General features: G+C 39.7%; 1 protein-coding gene across 8 annotated transcripts in view; it reads right to left on the bottom strand.

Moving 5' to 3' along the window:
• Scmh1 (Scm polycomb group protein homolog 1) overlaps positions 1-14663 on the bottom strand; it is a 124767-nt gene that overhangs the window by 75271 nt on the left and 34833 nt on the right. For 3 of the 8 annotated variants that reach the window (XM_039110305.2, XM_039110302.2, XM_039110300.2), the window contains exons 2-5: positions 11274-11401; positions 6302-6439; positions 5384-5446; positions 4817-4840 (exon numbers count right to left, since the gene is read on the bottom strand). In XM_039110305.2, coding sequence (XP_038966233.1) covers positions 4817-4840; positions 5384-5446; positions 6302-6439; positions 11274-11286 — 238 coding nt within the window. In that variant the 5' untranslated portion in view covers positions 11287-11401. Of the gene's footprint in view, positions 1-2135; positions 2361-4816; positions 4841-5383; positions 5453-6301; positions 6440-11273; positions 11402-14663 lie in introns of those variants that run through there. The other 5 variants (XM_039110303.2, XM_063287983.1, NM_001109669.1 and 2 more) reach the window with 3 other exon arrangements.

Genomic DNA, 14663 nt, shown 5'->3' with positions numbered 1-14663 from the left:
ACAATTCTCAAAGAATAGATAAATAAGCATTATAAATATATATTTCATGCCTTTGCTAAAATTATGTTTTGACAATTTCTAGCTTTTGATTTTTTTTAAAGACAGGGTCTCACTTATACAGCCCAGTCTGGCATGAAACTTGGTACTTACCCTAGGCTGACCTCAAACTAGCAGTGCTACTGCCCTAGCTTCTCATGTGCTAGGAAATTTGATAAATCTTAACAGTAAACATAACAAAACAAAATGAAATGCAAGTATACTTTTTGGACTGTTCTTTGATTATTGAAAAGGTTGAAGACCTTTGGAGGCTTAGTAACTAGTTTTTATTTTTAGCTATCTTTCTGTAACAAACTTCCATTTCTCACAGAGTTTAAGGTCTTTGCAAACATTAGCCCTTCATCTATATCATTAAAATGCTTGTCTCATTCGGAAGGGTTTGCCCTTATGTTTCTCCACCATCCCTTTTATGGCTTCTTGGATTTCATATCACATTTTCCTCACCGATATTATAAAAAATATTAATTCATTTTTTCTTCAAGAATGTCTCCAGTTTGTTTTTTCATATGTAAGCATTTGGTCTTCTTGTAATTTAGTTTATAAAATAAATGAGGCAAGCATCTAGCTTTCCTTTCTTACTTTTTTCCCTAGTAAATGTGCTCCAATGTCATCTACTGAATAAACTATTTTTTTCTCCATGGATTTGAAATCACTTTGCTTTTCTATTTTGTTTTATATATTATTAGATCTATCTCTGGATGCTGTTCTGTTCTTCTCATTAATCTGTCTATCCCAGCATCAGGAGCACTGCTCCAAGTAATTTTACAATCAATTTAAATAATTTGCCTGAGTGGGTTCTCTTAATAACGCATACCTTTCGCACTGTGTTCTTGGCATTTTCCAGATGATTAATACATGGTAGCATATATAGCCCCAATAATTCCAGTTGTTCTAAAATATCTAACGTTAAGTTGAACTCACAAAATATCATCCAGAACCCTTTGAAACTGTTAGGTTGACATTTTAATGGATCAGATAACAGTAAAACATCTAACCAAAAATTAACTTTTGAAAATAAATAACAGGAACATAATTGTATTATTAGTGTTTCTCAAATATACCACAAAGAAACCTCTTAGCTAAAAGCCAGGTGCTCCTCAAATACCTGGCTAACAAGGGGAGGGAGTTTCAAGTGGCAGCTTAGCCCCCAGACTCAGTGTGCTAGGAGCTCATTAATATACATTCCAACTGTCTGGTTTGGGGTTTTAAAACATTCATGCAGAGAAGTATGAGTGATTTAGTATGTACCGTCTTTTATCAAATGCCTTGAGACTAGAGCAGAAGGTTGGGTAAAACAAAAACCACACATCCAAACAAAACCCCAAAATAACAACAACAAAACAACACCATCCCAAATAAACCAAACAAAAAAAGTTTCAGCTGTGACACTGAATAACATTTTCATGTAGTTTCTTCACTGAGGAAAAAAAGAAAAAGAAAGGTTACTTGAGGTTGTTATGAAATAGAAATAAGCTCATCTTTCCAGTCAATGAAGAAAAGCTGTGCTTTCTGAAGGTTTGGGTTCAAGAGGCTTCACAGGCCCAGAATCATGCAGCTTATTCTGGATGGAAGCAAAGGCTTTCCTCAAACAAACTTCGGATACTTTGCTTGGCCTCCTACCTTAGCACCTCATACCATCCCACCTCTGCACACTGAAAGCACTCAACAAAACCACTATTTTATGTGCAAAGCTTTCTGATTTTCCTCATCCCCTTTCAGCTCCTTCCATACTCATCCCGTCATATCGCTGTGGTGAGCTAGTTAAAGTCTTTATGGATGGGGACTGTTTATTCAACCCTTACTGTTGAACACAGTGCCTTGAAGTTTAGTGCAGCTTAGCCAACGTTTTGGTAAATGAAAGCAAGAAAGAAGCACACAAGTCCTACTTCTGTCCTGGACTAGTAACATCACATGTAGGCATTAACTTTGGCCTGACTCTGAGAGAGATAGCACACAAAATAAAAATGGTGACTTTGTGTTAGAGTTCTGAAAATATGTCACCTGTGAACCAACGAAAGAAATAATCCATTAACATTAGTCACAAGTAAGAAAGCAAGTTCTCAGAGTCATTTCCTCACCCATTCTTCCAAGACTTATTTACAGTATTGTGCTGGGCACTGCAGATACAACCATGATCAAAATATTGCCCTCGTTCCTGTGAGCTTCAGTCTAGTGAAGGACAGAAACTAAGTGATCCATGGCAGAAAGGTGTGGTGAGAGCTGCACTTGGAGAGGTGGAGGGTGCTGTAGGAGCACGCAGAAGGTTTGTGGAAGGCTTCCCAGAGGCAATAGCATTCGGGCTCCTAAGTATAAAAGGATAAGATAAGCAGGAGTCAAAGCAAGAGCAAACTGTTTCAGAGAAAAGTTTCAAAAAGAGATATAGACAGAGTGTGGGTATTAAAGGATTCTTTATACCACATGGTTAATACAGTCAACACAATAGGAGCTAGAAACAAATTTATGAGCGGGTTAACCGAAGTGGAAAGAATCACAGGGACTGTAAACACCACCACTCAATGGGTTCCAGAATAGATAAGATGTTGAGATTTAGCTGAGTAGAGGCACTCATCTCCCTCTGCTTCCTGCTTGTGGATATGGATGGCTAGCTGTCTGAAGCTCCTGACACCACTGTCCATGAGTATGAACTCAAACTAAAGAAACCCTTCTTCCTAACTTGCTTTTGTTAAGTATTCTGCTATAACATCAAGACAAGGAACTAATGCATATGTTAAGGAGAAATAGAATACTCATATGTTTAGGGGACAGTCGCTCAAGCTGCACTGTTACCTTGGTGTGAGGTGACAATGGCTGCACTGTAAAAGTGGCAGGGAGGCAGAGAGCAGCCAGTCCCTGGAACTGCCACCTAATAAGCAGAAAGCGGACTTTCTTCTGTACGGCCCAAAGTTAGAACACGGTTAACAGAAATTATGAGAAAACATATTTGGCTCAATGGATACCTGTCTAATATGAAACAATTTACCTGGAGAGACAATTAAATTCCTAACAAGGTGAGGTACTCAAGATATTCAATAAGCAATCTAAAGGGTCAAATTTTCAAATGCTGTACCAAAGCAAATAATAATTATTACTCTTATTATCAAACCAGGGCTTTGAACATGCCAGGCAGCCCTCCAAAGCAGATTATTTTAGGGTCTTCTTCAGAGTGAAGGCTTTGGAAGTCTTTGACTCTCAATTCTCATCGGAAAAATAGATCATGAAGCCTTAATGTATATCAGAGAATACATCTGTGTCACCAATCACTCTAAGGAAAATCGTACTTCCAAGTTATAAACTCCTTTGCCAACTGATGTTCTTCATGTACCATGTGTAACAAAACTCACTGTAAACATGCAGTTTACAACACGCCCAGGTAGTGAGCTGAGCTACAACTGTTACCATGACTGAAATTAGCAACAAGACCAAAACCAGCAGCAGCTATGACTGTGCTCCCTTGGCCTGCTCACATCACATTAGCTCAGCATCTTTGTTTCATGTTCATTTTAAAGATGAGGGAGTATGTCAGAAAGATTAATTTGCTTGGAGTAGAGAAGAGGAATTGAGTCAAGCCTGTCCAACTCCATGCTCATGGTTTTCTTACTTACATATTAGTGCCATAACGCTTGAGGAAAAATCTAAAGAATCAAGGCCTATCTATTATTTGTTTACCAAATCTCAGGTACTTTGCCCTTCATCATTTCACTTCACTCATTTGATCATAATGCTTCATTTCCAAGAATGTCAGATTGTACTTAAAGTGTGAGCTCAGCTTCTGAGAAGAAGGAAACGCATTACAATTCTCCAGTGTAAAGGAACAGGCTATGACGTTCACATTCACTAGCTCAGGTGATCTTCCAGTCCTGAGACTCGGACAAGACAGGTTATTATTCCCACTTAACTAATGCTAAAACTAAGGACCAGAGTCACAAAGTGGCTACATGGCAGAGCCAGCTCTCAACAACCCGGGGAATTCTGCTGGACTCCTCCTCTACTCCTCTAGTTGCTGTTTTCTACATCAGGATTGACAGAAAAAAAAATATCTTACAGGAAGGAAAGACAAGAAGAGAATGGATAATCACTATAATACTGCTGAACACATAGAATTATAGTAACAAAATATATCAAAATACTTGAGTAAATATCAACGCTTATGTGGGACACAGGACATCACAGGACCCTAAGAAACTGACTGGTGTTTATGTAGAAACCTTAAAAGCTAACTGAGAATCTTAAGCATTAATTTTATTCCTCAAATCTTAGTCCTGAAATATACTATGCAAAATAAAAACTAAATGCAGTATCAGTCTGACTTGTTACTATAACAGATGTATCTGTTTTTTTCTGTAGTTTACAAATGAAAGTTTATTTTTAAAAAGAGTTTAATTTTGGTTCAACATACCCTATTAATAATTTCCTTTAGAAAAATTGCACTAAATGTACTATGAGCAATGGAGGTTTGCTTTAGTGTGGACTGGTAGACTGAGGATCTGCTTCCAGTTTGTTTTGGTTTCCTGTCTTAGCTGTGTGCTATGTAAGTAACTACACACTCCTTCCCTTTTTGCTATCTTGGTCTGTAGCCTCCTGATAAGTAGGACTTGATATGACTCCTAAATTATTTACATGCCAATTAGGCAAACAGTGATTCCTGGATTATGAAACAAAGACTCATGGAGTTCTTTTCCTAGTGGATTAAAACTGCTTACAATCAAGTCCCTGGTCTCATAAGTTACCCCTTATTGAACAGCAAGAGAAACAATCTTACCTAGCTCCAGGATGTCCACAGGCTCTATTAAAGAAAACAAATGTTAACCATGGGTCACTAGGTAACAGGCTGAAACAGAACGATAGAAAGGTAAAGTTCTGCAGCTAAATGGGGGCTTCAAAATGTAACTACTACAACTATCTCAGTTTAAAAGGGCTTATTAATAACTGCAGAGGCGGGGTTGGGGACTTAGCTCAGTGGTAGAGCGCTTGCCTAGCGAGCGCAAGGCCCTGGGTTCGGTCCCCAGCTCCGAAAAAAAGAAAAAAAAATAACTGCAGAGGCATAACTTTCAATTTTGCCTCCCTTCTAAGCCTAAATAAATAAAATGGAAATGCGGAGGCCAAGCAACTCTGCCTAGAGCAATAACACTAAGCTGGATTATTTATACTCAGTATCTAGGGTTCCAGATCAAAGGAAAATAAATTTCCTTTGACAGACATGTCTATAAATGGTAATATATGCTTTTGAATTAAAGAGCCAGTTAGTTGTAAACACAGACTTCTAAGAACAACTTTTATGGTGAGAAATATTGAATATAATTTTTCATGCTAAATAGTATTTTCTTACCTTGGTATTGAGATGCAGATTCTGACAAGTGACCATACTTAGGTTTTTTCACATCATTCCAGTCTATTTTACAGAAAGAGAAAAGGATGTCATAAGGAAAGAAAATATAATTCAGTATTTGTGGCAGCATGCATTAGTAGTTCTTAATAAAGAAGCGCACCTCAGAGACTTCATCTAAGGAAATGATATAAATAGAGAAGAGGGTTTTATTTGAAAAGGTTCAGTTTTTCTATATAGTAAAAGAAAAAGGCAAGTGTTTCAGGATTTGGTACCTTCCGTGGGTCAGGCTTGCTCTAGCTGGCTCTTTCCCTGGTATGCTCCCATTGCCTCCCTCTGGAAAGGGAGTGTTTATTCTGCACCAATGTACATAGGAAGTGTAGAAGCTGCTTACAGGTGTTCACAGTTAAGAGACTGCATGAGTTTTAGAAAAGACTGCATTTACACCTTAGACCTGTTCAAGACTAGGGGATTTTTTTAAAATTGGAGTAAATGCATTCTGCCTTATCAGATTTCCATAAATCTATGGGACAGGCTTAAAGTGATATATTTGGATGTTAAGTTGGTGAGAAATAGCCTTTTATGGTTATCATTGTCAACTTGACTAGATCTAGGATCACTTAAAATTTCTAGGAATATCTTTTTAGCTTCTAGATTGGGTTAGAGTGAGAAGATTCTCCATCACCACCAATAAATGTAGGTGGTACCATTCCTTAGGCTGGTGTCCTAGACTGCATGGAAAGAAGAAAATAGGATCAGTTTCCTATGATGAGTTAAAAGTTCAAATTAAGAACTTCCAGGTAAGATGGCAGATTAGAAGCTGCATTTGCACGAGTGGGTGGATAGAAGATATAGCTGACAGAGATTAACCAGGGTTGCTGTGCTATTCTTTAAGATGGTCCTGCTAACTCCCTTACTCACCGACAGAGGGTGCTTTCTGTACATACCAGCAAAGGTCTGTGAATGGACCTTGCCTGTTCCTGCAGCAAGTAGGCTGCAAAGCCACCCCACTGATCAGAGTAACTGCCAGGAGACTCCTGCAGGAGCAGCATAGGAGTTCTAGAGAGAGGATGCAGACTATGAACAAGAACCTGAGACAGCAGCCAGGAGACAAACTTTCCCCACCACCCTTTTCAAAACACAAGCTATGCAGGGTCTATCAGGTATGCTGTAGGACCTAACACAGTACTCTGAAAACATACAAAAACACTGAGATGGGCTAGCTTTCCACATTCTGTCACAGAAAGCCCTACCTATGGCAAGTTGTTCCTCAAATCATTATCTAATGACCAAAGACTGTTAACTTGCTTGCTTGGCAAGAAGACAGGGCACATATCTAGATGAAGGAAGGCTTAGGCATTTATGTATTAATTTCATTTCAGATTCAACTAACTTCGACTATACCCGTGTACTAGTCAATGCAAAACTGTCTCATATATATCATATCAGGCATTATCAGTATCTTTTTAAGGTGAGAAATTAGGATGCAGTAAGAATTAGTTGGGACAAGAGCAAGGAAAGAAAAATAAAAAATAACATTCTACAAAAAAGTTAAACAACAAATAAATGGAAATAATACTTAGTGGGATACCTCCCTCTTGGTTAGGGGATTTCTAAAGTCCTTAGAACAACAAATACAGAGTTTTGCCACTGTTCTTGGATGCCCATCAGAATTTGATGGGAAAACCCTGTAAATGTAACCACACAGTTGCAGAGCACAGAGCACTCAAGCTGGACCTGAGCTGGAGGCTTCCTTCCTGCTGGCTAGCTCTCAGTGTGTTAGAAAGTGACGTGCAGGCTGCTGAGGGAAAGAGCAATTGACGCGTCTTACCCAGCTGTGAACCCTGCAAGGCACAGTAGTGTCCTACCAGGATAGTTGTGCAGCAGCTTTCTGATTTGAGGCACATCCACAGAGGGCAACCCGTGCCTGGTACTGTAGACCTACTAACAAGTCCATGACTGGATGACCATAGTCCCTAAAGGAGAACTTATAAGTTGTCTTTGCTAAATGGACAAGTTGTCAAATTGCCTTCTAACTACTAGTGTTTACACCCACAGCTTGGTATTGTTCTCAGCTTTGGTCAGAGGAGCTTCTAATTGGTGCTGGAAGCAGTTAATGCAGAGATTCAAAAACAGCCAACATGCCAAGAATAAGCAGTCGTCTTCTACTACTCTCAACAGGACATTTACATCACTCCTTCCAAGACTCAGGGAACAGACAGAATGTAAGGGCCAGAGGATGAGGAGGTATGCTGTGAAAATGTCTTAAGGACACAACATGGCCATTGCCCCAGTGAACCCCAGCAGCTGTGGTTATCTGAGCAAGACCAGCCAAGACTGGGCCAGCCAACATTTCATCATGGATGGAGGACAGATTCATGAGGTCTCACCCTCCACCTAAGGGACCATTGCCAGTTAATAGCTGCTAGTGAGAGAAGTATCATTTTCTTCACTGGAGAGTTGCCCATACTACAGTAAATAACCTCCTACTTATGCTCAAGCAAGCACAAAAACATGAAAGTAGGCGGGCAACTTCTTAGGAGAAAAAAGGATTCAGCAGAAGAGGGAGACGGAATATGCAGGGAAACAGGGGTAAAATGACTAAAATTAATTCTACACATGGATGAAGCTGTCAAAGAATGAGAAAAATAAAATTAACATCTGTGAACATGCTTATGTAGGTCTATTCATTCAACAACAGTTATCGTCTGCTATTTAGCACTCCCTACCCTAAATAGTAAAATCACGGAATAAAGCAGATAAACCCTTGCCCCAGCTTATACTCTATGGTGTGCTCAGCAGGGATTTTAAAAATAGCTTTTTTATTAATTAGAGGAATCTTTTCTTAAAAGATTTGTTTTACTATTTATTCAGATGTACGTGTGTGTGCTTGCTCATGCAGGGTTTCACAAATACGTGTGTATATGTGTACATGTGTGTGTGCATGTGTGTACATGCGTGCAGTGTCTGTGCACATGTGTATGCGGGTGCCTATAAAGGTCAAAAGAGGGAATCAAATGTACCTTCTCTGAGGAAAAGGGGAGAATGGAAAGAGGGGGAGTGTAAGAGTGGGACTGTGAGGAGGGGGGCATTCTCTGATTGGGATGTAAAATGAATAAATAAATTAATAAAAAAAAAGAGGGCATCAGATCCCCTGCATCTAAAGTTACAGGTGGCTGAGAGCCACATGTCATGGGCTTGGGATTCAAACTCCAGTTCTTTGGAGGAGCAGCAAGTTCTCTTAGCTGCTGAGCCTTTCCCCAGACTCTTATTTGAGGGATCTTAAAGGATATTCTTTGCAAGGAGGTTCATGTCAGAAATTTTTAGATAATAATGCTTGCCTTGTGGCTACTCAGACCCTAAAATGAGCAAATAGAAAGGCTGGATTAACACTTATTACCAAGGATTAGGAAAACTTTCCAAGCTGAGAAGGATGTATAGGTTGGACAAGAGAAGTAACCAAATAAACTCTAAGATCCTAGTAAACACTTGAGTTCTCTCTCGTTAAGCACCAAAGAACACTTGGGTACTGACAAAGCAGCAAATGGACACATTTTTGTATGTATTTGTGTCTAAGAATGCACCCACCCTGCTTATGAGCTACTAATCTGAACAGATTATGCCATATCCTCTGTCGTATCTCAGACATCAGATTCAAAGAGATGAATGGAGAGAAAAGCAGTAAAATCTTCATATTCTATGTCATTCAATTTGATATGTACATTAAATTTCAAACATACTATTTTCAAAATAAATCTCTAAACGGTCTGCTACTTACTTATTGAAATTCTACTCATTCATGCTTAGAATGAAAATTCACTGACAACATATAGGTCCCAGCCTTGTGCTAGGTAATAAGAACTGAAAAAAATAACAAAGACAGCCACTGTTTGGGTCTAGAAAAAGAGGAGCAACACATGAATCCACACATTAGAGTGTTGTAGACATTATCCTAAACAAAGCACGGTGGCAAGAGGAGGACATGAGGGGCGAGGCAGGTCTATAACGGAAGGTTTGAAGGGTGACAACGGAAGGGAAGACAGTGTTCCGGGGAGTCTTGGGGCCGCAATCCTGGCAGCAGAGTAGAGCTGTGAAGTGCGGGAAGTGACGAGCGGAAGTGCTGCGTCTGCTGCCCACGCTGACATGGCAGCGGCCAGCCACACCAGCAGCTGAGCGAGTGCCTGCAATGTGCTGCAGTCCCGCAAGAGGTGAGTCTGCATGCAGCTCTGTGTATTTTCATTAATTTCAGGGAAAAAAAACTGACTGCAGCTACTGAGAAGACTTTTACGTTTATTTGAGAAAACTTTTAAATATATTTGGGATAAAACAGTCACCTGTAACTGTGCGTGTTGGCCAGCATGTTTTTACAGTGTGTGTCTAGAGATGGTTGTGAGCCACTCTGTGCTTACCCAGCCTGTGTCCTCTGCAAGAACAGCCAGTGCACCCAACTGGTGAGCGATCTCTCCAGCCTACAATTTTTTTTAAATCTAAATACAAATTAGGTATTTCTGATAAACCTAGGACCTGAGTCAAGATGTGCTAAATAGATTCTAAACACCTTTAATTAGACTTTTATGTTGGTCACATGTCAAAATAATTTTTAGATATAAAAATTACATATATTTTACATAAAATTACATATGTTTTATGTAATTAACAATGTTATTGTTAATTTCTGTTTTTTATCTTTTTAATGTAAAAATTTAAATTACGTACGGTGGTCTCTACTGGAGAACACCAAGTTGGACAACTGTGCTTCAGCGTGGTGAGGCAATGGCTACTTCACTATACTTAAATAAGAAGGAAATAAGTGCCTAGCATGAAGAGCTTGGAATGATGGAGGGCGCCTCTAACCCTAGCACTCGGGAGGCAGAGGCAGAGGAATCTGTGAGTTTGAGGCCAATCTGGTCTACAGAACAAGCTCTAGGTCAGCTGGTGCTACATAGTAAAACCTTGTCTCAAAAATTAAAAAACAAACAACAATGACAACAAAAAATCCAACAACAAAAAGTGCTTAGATTGTGGTGCTCACAGAGACAAGAAATTCATTAAATTTCAGGTTTTTCTTTTCTTTGTTTCTTTCTTTTCCCATTCTTAATAATTTCTAGCCTGGCCAAACAGGAAAATAATTTTAGCTATTTGAGAAGTAAAACTTCCAATCTCCTTTCCCAACTTGGAAAATTCACGTTAATAACAACAACCACAAGGAATTATAGGTATAAAGAAAAGGAAAGGGGCTTCGAAAGATGGCTCAGCCATTAAAAGCATTTACTGCTCTTGTAGAGGATCAGAGTCTGGTTCCCAATGCCCATGTCAGGTGACTGTAACTCCTGTTAACTCCGGTTTCAGGGGATCCAATGCCCTGTCTGACTTCTCTAAGCACCTGCACTCATTTGCACAAACCTACATGCATACATACAGATGCATACACCAAATTTAAAAATAAACTAAACAGGAAAGTGTGGTAGTTTGAATAGTTTGGCCCCCATAGACTCATGTTTGAATGGTGGTCACAGGGAGTGGCACTACAGGGAGGTGTGGCCTTGGAGGAACTGTGTCACTGTGGGAACAGGCTTTGAGGTTATATATGCTCAAGCTACCCCTGGTCATACAATTTCCTTTTGCTGCCTGCAGATGAAGACGTCGCACTCTCTGCTCCTCCAGCACCATGTCTGCTGCCATGCTTCCCACCATGATGATACTGAACTGAATCTCTGAACTGTAAGCCAACCCCAACTAAATGTTTGTCTTTATAAGAGCTGCCTTGGTCATGGTATCTCTTCACAGCAATAAAACCCTAACTAAAACAAAAAGGATAATAAATTTAATTAGTAACAATAAATTCGTTAGGGCTCCTTAGTTCTACTTACAGAGGGTATGAGTGGGTACTTACCACTAGGCTGCATAGTCAATGAACTAAAACTAAGCAAGGAGTGACGAAGTTTAGGACTTATTCCTGGATCCACCTCTGCCTTGCTCTGACTCTGACAAGTTAGGTTCTCTGTGTATTAATCTCTCCATCTGTAAAGAAAGGGAATGGACAGAAAGAGAATGGTTAAAATCCTACAGTGAGACCTCTAAGTACTAATACTAGGCTGCACTGTTAAGAAAAATGTATATCAGTACATATTTTTTGCTATTAGAATATCTCGGAATTAGAAGGTACCCTACAACAATACAACAGGTACAATTGAGCTCTTTACACTTATAGAAATAAATACAAATATTTTTATATTTGTTTCTATGCAAATATTGAAAATAAACATAGCTTCCAACTAACCAGTTAAAGCCAGAAAATCCAAAAGTCACAAAAACCTATTAATAAGGATTATGAATTTTGAAACCTTAGCCCTACGATTTGAACATATTTGGAGATAGGTTTTAGCAGGTGGTAATTACTATAAAATGAAATCACACTGATAGAGTGGCCACTGTATTGAAAATTGCGGATATATAGCATATAAAAATTTTGATATTTTTTAAAGTTTTTGGTTTGGTTTATTTTTAATTAATTAATTTATTTATTTATATTCCAAATGTTGTTACTCCTTCCTGTCCCCCCTCCAAGAGTTATTCGGCCCATTCCCTTCCCCTTTGCCTCTAAGAGTGTGTTCTCTCACCTACTCCACCTCACCACACCACACCGCCCCCACCCAGGCATCCATCCCCCTTCCCTGGGTCATCAAGTATCTACAGGATTAGGCGCATCCTCTCCCACTGAGGCCACTCAAGGCAATTTTCTGCTACATATGTTCTGGGGTCCATAGACCAGCCCATGTATGCTCTTTGATTGGTGGCTTAGTCCCTGCGAGATCCTAGGGCTCCAGGTTACTTGACACTGTTAGTCTTTCCATGGGGTGGCTATCCCCTTCATTTTCCTCAATCCTTTCCCCAACTCTTCCATAGGGGTCCCTGCCTTCATTCCAATGGTTGGCTGTAAGTGTCAGCATCTTTCAGTCAGCTGCTAGTAGACTCTCTCAAAGGACAGCCTCACTAGGCTCCTGTGTGCAAGCACAGCATAGTATCAGTAATATAGTATCAGGTCTTGGGGCCTGCCCGTGGGATGGATCCCAAGTTGTGCTGGTCACTGGATGACCTTTCCTGCCATCTCTGCTCCGCTTTTGTCCCTGTATTTCCTTTAGATAGAAACAATTCTAGATCAAAAGTTTGAAGTTGGGTTGGTGACCCCATGTCCACTGGGGGTCCTGTCTGTCTACTAAAGGAAGTTTCTTCAGGTTCCATCTCCCCACCATTGGTCATTTCTGCTAAGGTCACCCCCACTGACTCCTGGGAGCCTCTTACATCCCAAGACTCTGAGACTTTCTAGAGGTTGCCCTTACCCCCCTAAATTTTTAAAGGACAGAATTAAAATAAGAAGAGCCCCGACATGATATAATAAGACAAGGAACCTCTAAAGATGTAACTATGTTTTGTTTAGGAAATTTTCTCCAGTGACCATGTGTTTGAGATGCTGCCCTAGTTTTTCTTCCATTAGTTTCAGTGCATCTGGTTTGATGTGGAGGTCCTATATCCACTTGGCCTTAAGCTTTGTACAGGGTGATAAGCATGGATCGATCTGCATTCTTCTACATGCTGACCTCCAGTTGAACCAGCACCATTTGCTGAAAATGCTGTCTTTTTTCCATTGGATGGTTTTGGCTCCTTTGTCAAAAATCAAGTGACCACAGGTGTGTGGGTTCGTTTCTGGGTCTTCAATTCTGTTCCATTGGTCTATCTGTCTGTCTCTGTACCAATACCATGCAGTTTTTATCACCATTGCTCTGTTATACTGCTTGAGTTCAGGGATAGTGATTCCCCCTGAAGTCCTTTTATTGTTGAGGATAGTTTTAGCTATCCTGGGATTTTTGCTATTCCAGATGAATTTGCAAATTTTTCTAACTCTATGAAAAATTGGATTGGAATTTTGATGGGGATTGCATTGAATCTGTAGATCGCTTTTGGTAAAATGGCCATTTTTACTATATTAATCCTGCCAATCCATGAGCATGGGAGATCTTTCCATCTTCTGAGATCTTCTTTAATTTCTTTCTTCAGAGGCTTGAAGTTCTTATCATACAGATCTTCCACTTGCTTGGTTAAAGTCACACCGAGGTACTTTATATTGTTTGGGACAATTATGAAGGGTGTCGTTTCCCTAATTTCTTTCTCAGCTTGTTTCTCTTTTGTGTAGAGGAAGGCTACTGATTTGTTTGAGTTAATTTTATAACCAAGTCACTTTGCTGAAGGTGTTTATCAGGTTTAGTAGTTCTCTGGTGGAACTTTTGGGATCACTTAAATATACTATCATATCATCTGCAAATAGTGATATTTTGACTTCTTCCTTTCCAATCTGTATCCCTTTGATCTCCTTTTGTTGTCTGATTACTCTGGCTAGGACTTCACACCAATGGCTTATGCTATAAGATCAAGAATCGACAAATGGGATCTCATAAAACTACAAAGCTTCTGTAAGGCAAAGGACACTGTCATTAGGACAAAACAGTAACCAACACATTGGGGAAAGACCTTTACCAATCCTACAGCTGATAGAGGACTTATATCCAAAATATACAAAGAACTCATGAAGTTAGACTGCACGGAGACAAATAACCCTATTAAAAATGGAGTTCAGAGTTAAACAAAGAATTCACAGCTGAGGAATGCTGAATGGCTGAGAAGCACCTAAAGAAAGGTTCAACATCTTTAGTCATAAGAGAAATGCAAATCAAAACAACCTTGAGATTCTACCTCACACCAGTCAGAATGGCTAAGATCAAAAACTCCGGCAGCAGCAGATGTTGGCAAGGATGTGGAGAAAGAGGAACACTTCTCCATTGTTGGTGGGATTGCAGACTGGTACAACCATTCTGGAAATCAGTCTGGAGGTTCCTCAGAAAATTGGACATTGCACTCCGTGAGGACCCAGCTATACCTCTCTTGGGCATATACCCAAAAGATGCTCCAACATATAACAAAGAGACATGCTCCACTATGTTCATAGCAGCCTTATTTATAATAGCCAGAAGCTGGAAAGAACCCAGATGCCCTTCGACAGAGGAATGGATACAGAAAATGTGGTACATCTACACAATGGAATATTACTCAGCTATCAAAAACAATGACTTTATGAAATTCATAGGCAAATGGATGGAACTGGAAAATATCATCCTGTGTGAGGTAACCCAATCACAGAAAAGCACACATGGTATGCACTCATTGATAAGTGGCTATTAGCCCAAATGCTTGAATTACCCTAGATACACAGAACACATGAAACTCAAGA

The sequence above is a fragment of the Rattus norvegicus genome, chromosome 5, assembly GCF_036323735.1.
Source record: "Rattus norvegicus strain BN/NHsdMcwi chromosome 5, GRCr8, whole genome shotgun sequence".
NCBI classification, from domain to species: Eukaryota; Metazoa; Chordata; class Mammalia; order Rodentia; family Muridae; genus Rattus; species Rattus norvegicus.
This window is presented reverse-complemented; position numbering and strand designations above follow the sequence as displayed.